General features: G+C 32.0%; 1 protein-coding gene across 2 annotated transcripts in view; it reads left to right on the top strand.

Moving 5' to 3' along the window:
* LOC106458996 (tRNA-dihydrouridine(20a/20b) synthase [NAD(P)+]-like) overlaps nucleotides 1–9,324 on the top strand; it is a 79,451-nt gene that overhangs the window by 61,251 nt on the left and 8,876 nt on the right. The window contains exon 5 of one of the 2 annotated variants that reach the window (XM_013918560.2): nucleotides 2,271–2,312. The exons of the other annotated variant lie outside the window; for it this stretch is intronic. Within the exon in view, the coding sequence (XP_013774014.1) occupies nucleotides 2,271–2,312 (42 nt within the window). The remainder of the gene's footprint in view (nucleotides 1–2,270; nucleotides 2,313–9,324) is intronic. 2 annotated transcript variants of the gene reach the window in all.

Here is a 9,324-nt window from a genome sequence, read left to right as displayed (position 1 = left end):
GCAAATAATGTTGATATTAAGTCATTCATATTGGAAGAGAGAAACCTAACCAACCTTTACTGTGATTTCTGGTTCTCTTTTATACAATCTAGTAGTTTGAAATGGTTCTGAATATCTTTAAGGACAATCTTATGGTGGCAACACTCAATCAGGAAACCAATTTGAGCTGCTATTTTTGTGAGTTTAAAAGTGTAATTTAGGGTTAGTGAGGCTGCACTAAAGATAATGTGGTCTAATTGACAATATTATCTCAAGAGAACATAAAGTGTAATCAGGAAGCCTGAACTGCTGATTCAAGTTATAAAACAGCCAGGTCCAACCCTCAAAAGCCAACTTTCAAAATCTCAGTACACTACTATACAATGTAATATAGCCAACTGTCTTACAGAATGATGTTTGTAATCTAAAGATGGGTGTCTTGTCTCTAATGTTGTTTACCAGCTTATGTGTAACATCTGCCATCACACGTACATTAGGAAAACTAGAAGAACCCTACACACAAGGATAGGAGAACATGTTGACTCTCTTTATAAAAAACAACATGAAAGAAGTATAGTTGCAGATCATTTTTTAACCAATCATGGAGACAAATAACACCTAACATGATTCTCTGTACAAATCCTTACCAAAGCCACCAAGTACAGTGACAGAAAATTGGAAAAAAAAGCTCTTCTCATTGAACAACTACAAAAACAGATAAAGGGACAAAGGATGGAGCCTATAATCATAGTTATTTTATTTTTTCATTTTTTATTTCAATATGTAACTTGGATAGAACTTTTGTTTACTACAGGTAACAGTTAGTAATTTCAACAATTAGCTTTACTATATTAAACACATGCTGTAGAAATGCATGCTATAGATTAAATTACAATTTATTATTTAAACCATTGGAAGCTTTATACTGTCTGTTACAGTCTATGTTTTAGTAGAAAGCTCCAGAATAAGCTGTAAAGTGAGATGTTAGGTGTCAAATTAAAACAAAACAAATTTGGTATTATAAGGTCCTTTATTTTTAGTATTAAAATGTCTTTTGTACACCAATATGCACGACAGAAATTAAATAATGAGTTTTCAAATATTGACCGTATCAGCCATAGTGTAATAGGAAAGACAGAATGAGTAAATTTAGTGGCAATGGGAACTCTCAAATCCTGAAACATCCCACCCCTACTCTCAAATACCATTATACAACTTTGTGCTTAACAACAAACAAACATAATGTCAATAATTTGATTACTTGGATATTTGGAATAATTGAATACTCTAATTGCAATTAATTAATTATTGTTTTGACAATCAATTTAATCATCATTTTGATTAATCACTTAGTTTATGTAATCATTGCTCATAGGTAATCATTTTTATCAATTAATCTATTAAGTTGCCCAGCTCTACTTGTATTACATATTAAAATACTTTGTGCCTGTAACTAATGATAAGTGGTTGATATTTTACTTGCTTACACACCAAATGTGGAATAATTGTACATTTAAATTCTTTGGTATAGGTGAAATATTCATAAATAATATGGTATATGGTATAATATGGTATCTGGTAAATCAGGTCATTGTTACATGCAAATTGCAGGTTTTAATCTGACTATTGCATTCTTTTTTATACCTAAAGTTTTTGATTGTGAAATTCTGTGTTATACATGTGTGTATAAAGTATATATAAACATTTTTTATGCCTTTTTTATTTTGAAAACTCTGTCACAAATATGCACTTTTCTATTTTACTGTTGATATGCTGTTAAAAATATTTCAGATAACTTAAACAAAATGAACTTACATGGAAGTCACATAAGGTTTTCTCCATTACAATTTTTCAAAATGGGTGAAAAAATTCATTGTTTTTACAAAAGTTTACTCTTCTTAATCTTCCACAAATATTTCTATCAGCATATTTGTCTACAAAGTAAGATAAGATATGCAACAGTGACATAAATTTAAGACAATCAGGAATACAAAAATTAGCATAATTAATTTTAATCACCACAACTGGTACAGAATTCTTGCATAAAGTGAAGTACATAAAAAAGTTATAACTGCAGCTGCTTCTCATGACAGTTTGATTTTCTCCACTCAAAAGAATAGCTTTATGGTTTATGAAATTGTACCTGTTGTTCTTGTTCCTGCAAGGTTGTGAAACATTTCATTCTTTATTCCTTAAGAAACTAAGAACTAATTACTTGTAAGCACAGAACTGTTATTTTTCTTGCCTTTTTATGAAACTGTAGAAAATAATCACATATTTGTAATTTTAAGGTATACAGATGGTGTGGACTTGAATTGTGGATGCCCTCAGAGGTAACACTTAATACTTATTTTAGTTTTTTGTGATCATAGTGCTATATTAACTGTGCATATCCTATGAAAGATAGAATACAACTTTCACACACTACTTCTGGAGAGGAGTTTTATTGTACTTTTTAAATTTGAAAATGATGTGTGTATGTTTCTTTGTACATTCTATGTTGTATTGAGAACAAACATGGCAAGTGATTCATCAGGTGAAAAACAAAGTTTTATAATATATATTAAAAATACAGTAATACCAAAAACATCTTTAATATGGACATTTCAGGATTTTCTTAAATTCCATCATCAGCTTTAATATCTCAAAAGAAAAGTTAGTTCATAATTTTCAAACTACAAAAAACAACATTAGTATTGAGCGAGTTTTCATATTCAATTAAAAGTTTAGAAAGAACAGATTTAAATGTTTAAATATGTTCTTTTTAAACTTCTGATTGAATATGAAAACTCGCTGAATACTAATCATGTTTTCCTAACTTGGGGGGCAGTCTCCCTTAAAATCTGCTTGACTTGCTGCCCCAACCAGGAAATCAACTAAACAAATACTTTATGAATATTAAACTTTTATTGAAGAAGAAAACATATTTAGTTGAGCTATACTGCAACTAACAAATTTGTTAATAGATTTTGGCAAATCCAATTCATTTATATCATTCTTCAGGATATAGAAACAAGCAAGTGTAATGGGCAGTGTCCTTAGGGCTCGTCGTTGGAGTTTTGATTATACTGCTGACTATACCAAATTTATTTAATTGAGGATTGCAGTAGCGAGTGGAACTCACAAGTCACTAACTCGAGGAGATTTATGGTTAGACTAAAGAAACTGATCCTGAGACTATAACATAACACAATACATCAAGTCTCCAAGATTTCTAACATGAAATACACTTTTAATAACATAAAACTTGTAATCATTTGATCCTTCTTAATAAACCACTTCAGATTAAACAACATTGGTATTTGTAACTCACATATAAAATGTTTTATCTTTCTCATATGATTCTTTCATAATTTTATCCAAAATTACATTAATTGACTAGGAGAGATAGTAGTTCATTACTTACAACAGAGTTGGACTGGTAAGGCATTGAATGTTGGATACTTTCATGCTCATGGTTTGTAGAGAATTTTGGACTATCATCAGCTCTGGAGAGAACCTCAATTCCTCCTGGAGATCTGATTTTTAGCTCCAGACACAAGTTTTTATACTATGTTTTCTTTGTATCCTTTCGATTTTCCAAGTAGTAAACCTAACTACTCGCAACTATTTCTGACACTTGATTGGATAATTTCTGCAACTAATCGGGCATTTCCAAAACCAGAACCAAAACTCTCAAGTAATTGGTTACTGTGATAGTGAGTGCTCTGGTTGCATTCTCACTTGTGCTATTACTCTGGTCTGTAGTAACAGATCTTACATCAAGCACCAATTTGAGATGCTATCATAAAATTTTTTAGTAGCCTTTATTGTACTACTAATTCAGCGTCAGTAACTTATCACTGTCGAACTTGTGACTAGTGTTTTTCTCAGTTCCTCGTTGTAGCTTCATTTTTTTATAACTCTTAACTCGTGATTCTCAACATTAACTAACCAGCTAGCTGTAATTCGCCTTGCTCTTGACCTCATTTTATAGTACAGGTGTCCTTACTTACGTTATTTCTTTATGTATGTGCTATACTCAGAACACTTAAATTTCTATAGATTTTCTTAAACTCTTTTAAACACTCAAATACTAAAGCCATTGTAAAATTCCCTCAAAAATATCCAATTGCTTCACCAGATGATTCATGCCAGACTGTGACATGGTGAGGTGCAAGTAACTTTTCATCTTACTTGGGGCAGAAAACTATCTTTCAGCAGTACATGTAGTTGCTGGAGCACCATATAGATTTTGAGCAGGCTGAAAACTGATGGACAAACATTCTTGAGCACAGGATTTTTGCATATTGCTTCACAAAAATAATGTATGGAAATTTTTTATCAATCTGGAAAGTTTTTGGCAATGACACTGTACTTGTTCAATTTCATATTCCACATAGTCCTTCGATTTTAACGGCACCAGGTCATCTTGATAAATGTTGTACATTTCATCAATATCAGTTACAGATTGTTTGTATAGAGATTTCTTGATCACTGCTAGTTTGTGCAAATCGTGTGTAGGATATCTCATACAAATTGATTCAACAGCAGCTGCAAACACTGATTAGTATATACTTTCAAATTCAGCTTCTACAGTTTGTGCAACATTTGCACATCTGTGCAATGCAGGCTTTTCAATGTCTATAGAATTAGAAGTGGATAAAAAGGACTTGTAAAACTCTGTTGCAATGCCAGCATCTTTAACATCCTACAGAAGAGAAGCCATGTCTTTAATTTTTGAGTGGACAAACTGCACTGAAACTGTAGATAACTGTATTAGAATGTGCACTGGCTGAGTTATTGTAAACAGCTTTTCCAACAGCTTCAGACCAAGAAACACTCTGAACTTCTGCATGCTATCGATAAACCCATGAGCTTGCACATGCACATTTGATGCCAATGCAGTATTATTACAGGTTTCCTCTAGCCTATCCAACAAACTCCCATACTGAGCTACAAATGACATCACAGCATTGCCTCGCAAAACCCAGCGTGTTGGACACAGAGGTCGTAAAATGGCAGAAGGGGAATCATCCATTATAAAGGCTTCGTATGATGCCTTTCTATGAGGGGAGTATTTAATAAATGTGAGCACCTGTCGTAGAGCTTCCTGTGATTCCACCAAATACAAATCAGATATTACATTATCTTGGACTATCAAGTTCAGTCCATGACGAGAACAGTAGCTGAAGGTGCATTTTAGATGTTCATTTAAAATATGTGTTGCTACTCCACTTTTTCAACCTTTCATTGTGCTGGCTCCATCATAACTCTGTGCACGAGCTTGATTAATATCTCATCCATATGATAATAGTCCTTGTGTTATTGTATTTGTCGTGTTTTCAGCTGTCGTATTACTGAGAACAGAGAATGCTATCCATTTCTCATGTACATTTAAATCATCATCGACATATCTCACACACAAGCTTAATTGCTCCTGATATGCACAGTCACAAACTTCATCACAAATGGTGCCCAAAAATTGTTGTTGTTAACAGCTTCCACAACATTATGGAGTATGTTATGAGCTATGAGTTCCATGGTTTTATGCTGTGTGACCCAACTGCAGTATTTATCACAGACATGTGAAAAAATTATGTATTAAATTGGGGTTTGTGCTTTGATACCAGTTTAAACAGTTCCATAAAGTTACCTTCATAAGCTTCAGTGGCCCTGCATGCCAAACCTTGCTTTCTCAAATATATAATAGCATCAAAAAATCACCTTGAGTGCTTTTCTGTTTGCCTTCTATCTTTCAACTTCTTTGCTTCTAACATACTTTGCTGTTGCATCTTGTGTTTTGATATTGACTTTTGTAGTTGTGTATTATCTATGACTTTGATTTCTGTCATGTCTTTGTAGACCATCCTTGCTCTTTCTAAAATTCATCCATCCTATGACCCATGGAGATGTGGAAATTGAGGAACGCTGTAATGGAAGTAAGTGATTACTTTTCATGGCCCACGTACATACACAGCAAATTATATCATTCGTATCACACCTGTATTCAACCCATGGGAAGAGGGTTTCCAACTTTCCTGGAAAGTTTTGCATTTTTGCTGCTAATGTTTTTGTTACTACTGTGAATGTTAATTCTGCACATTGTAATGTTGATACTGAAAGGTTTGCTGTTGCTGAAGTGGATGTTGATACTGGTAGGTCCGTTATTATTGAAGTGGATGTTGTTTCTGCACATGATTCTACTGGCTTTAGAAATGCTGTTAAAACTGCCTGTGAAGTTTTGTGCTTCTTTGGGGAATCCATTTATCTAAAAATTAGAGAAAAATATTGGCAACATTTTGTGTATAATTTCAGAAATGGTATATGCATAAAGCTATAAAATAATTATTGGGTTCAACACATGTTTTGGTAGGACTAAGCCTTATAGTAGGTATATATTTGAACTCTGGGTCTTTAGTACAGTTGGTAAATTGGGTTCAACACATGATTTGGTAGGACTAATGCTTATAATAGGTATATATTTGAACTCTGGGTCTTTAGTACAGTTGGTAAATTGGGTTCAACACATGATTTGGTAGGACTAATGCTTATAATAGGTATATATTTGAACTCTGGGTCTTTAGTACAGTTGGTGAATTGGGTTCAACACATGATTTGGTAGGACTAATGCTTATAATAGGTATATATTTGAACTCTGGGTCTATAGTAAAGTTGGTAAATTGCTAAAAAATTCTATAATATTCATAGTGGTAATTATCAATTGTGATTTAATATCATACATGGTACTTATAAGTCATTACACTTTTCCTTAACATTGTCTAGCCAATAACGTTTTCTGGTGTGGTTTTGGAGTGTTTTCGACCACTGTTGTAATAGTATATTGAAAAAACACACGAACAGAGCACAGGCAAACTTAGGAGTGAAAAAACAAAAATACATTGTTTACACTCTTCCAAAACTGCTGACTTACATAAAATATAAAGAGAATCATAAAATTTGGCAGGTCTGGCAGTGCATTACATTGTAAAATTACATATATAGAATCATATAACAGTTTAAAATTGACCTACAGAATGAAAGAGCTCACCTTATCGTGAACAGATAGTGAGAGTAAAATGACAGTAAATGGCTATCTTCGAATGATATAATGTGGTTGATAATTATCGTATGATCCATCCAGGTACAAATGAGGATATGGAGGCATAGCTGGATATGTACAATTATATTTACACACAAAATGATTTTGTGTATGCATGTCAGTAAGTCACCAATTGCTGAATGCATAATCAAGTATTTACAAGTGAGTCATGATAATCATCCTGCCATGCAGGATAAATGTTGCATTTATAGGTGCAACATTACATTTACAATATATAAAAATTTTGGGTTTAAACCCCCCCCATCAGGTTTAGAAAAGGTTGGCGGCTATGTAATGTCGTCTTTTGTAGTTCAAATATTATGGACTAACTTTTTTTTAGGTGTTAACACTGACGTTGGTATTTAAGGAAATTCCGAAACATCTGTATTAAAGATGTTTTTAATATTCATTATAACTCAGCAAGTTAATAAAATAATGTCATTTATTATGAAAAGCTAGTACTTTTTTTTACTTCTGTTATATAATTGCTGTGAGTACATGTACTCCAGAAAATATATGCAATCTGTTTGGTATATGTAAATAAATCATAATGTTAGAAAAACTCGTAGGTTCAAAAAGTCTTGATAGAAATGAATAAATACCTTATAACCCGTGTACTTTTGAAAGGTGGATCTTTCTTCTTCAGGAGCAAACTGAAGACGAAAGGTCCACCTTTCAAAAGTGCTCAGGTTATAGGGTTTTTATTCATTTCTGTAAATAAATCAGTTATTCCAAAAATGTGTATTAGTGGGTTCCAGTAAATGACCAGTTAGTATACTGTAGGTATAAAGTAAAAGGTACTTTTAATTGAGACAGGTAGACTTTTTCAGGATTTATTTAGTTTTTAAGCAATTCCTTGTTTTATGATAATTTAAAAGAAAGATAACCTTTTATTATATTATGATTGGTTTGTGTATGAAATCAGTTTTTTAATTAGGATAAAGTTATTGTGACCTACATTTTTGCTTTTTACGTTGGTATGAGTTATTTTACACATACACTGATACAGATTCCAACATAACCAAAAATATTTCTAGCAGCTTTAAGAGCTTTAGTTGTTTTGTGCATCATTTAGATGTGGAATTTGAGATAGATTAAAGCAATTTAATAGAATAGTTGTTTTTATATTTAATAAAAATTCATTAACCCTCTCAAGACAAGTCACCGGTCAAAGGCCATGTCATCGCATTTGTTGACTCATATTCAAAATTTTATTGAACTACTATTTCATGAATTTATGCCAATAAATTTGGTATCAAACTGTAGATTATAATTCAAATTTTAGTATTATAGATTATTTAATTTCTTAATTCTAAAGTAAGTATTACTTACAGTTAAACTTCAATTTTTGTGTGTCACATGGTATGTTGAATGCAGCACTGGTTCAAATTAGATGTTTGTGAAGTCAAAATACTTAGTCTATAATTTTGTACAAATTAGGAACTCAAATTACTGATATTAACAAACTAGAATATAAAATAAGAACCTCCTATCTTTTCTATTTCCCGAGATATCACTCGTACTAAATTAAACACAGTGGCACCCCACTCACCCCTTTCCATTTTTGGAAATGGTCCCTTTTATACACTTACTTCAATATATGACATGTGAATAACCATTCAAAAGCTCAGAATGTCCCCTAGTGGCTTTCTCAGCCATATCTTTCTTTTGAACCAAAATTTCAAGGAGGTAGGTTGAGTCTTTATTCTGCTCAAAATGTAATATTTTTTTTTAGACCCAAATACATTTTAGTTACTAAGCTTGATAAATTATTGTGGAATTCTATGGTATCGATATAGTAATTTATGATTTTTTCGTTATTCTACTGTATATATAAAACTTTAAAAAATCATATCGTTTCATATCCTCCACGTGCGAAATTTTAAAAGGCTTAGCAACCTATGACAAGCAGCAACTGAGTACAAAGGTTGTAACAAAAAGAGATAATTGTTTGCTTTACTTCTTTATTTACTGATCTATGTTCTAAGAAAATTAAGTTTAAGAGCTTATTTCTAAATAGTAATAATCTATATATATTTATAATATATAATAATGGAAATGTGACTGTATTTTACAAAATACTTGTCTACTAAAACACAGCCAAGACAGGTCACTTTGTAAAGACCAAAGGTCAGTTTTATAATATTTGATACGGTGACATGAGAGCACATGCTGCGTCATTGTAACTTTTGTATTGTTAGCCAGGCATGGTTGAAAGGTCAGTATAATAAAAATAATAAATATATATAAATGTATGATGTTAT

This window comes from Limulus polyphemus, unplaced genomic scaffold (genome assembly GCF_000517525.1).
Source record: "Limulus polyphemus unplaced genomic scaffold, Limulus_polyphemus-2.1.2 Scaffold543, whole genome shotgun sequence".
Lineage (NCBI taxonomy): Eukaryota > Metazoa > Arthropoda > Merostomata > Xiphosura > Limulidae > Limulus > Limulus polyphemus.
This window is presented reverse-complemented; position numbering and strand designations above follow the sequence as displayed.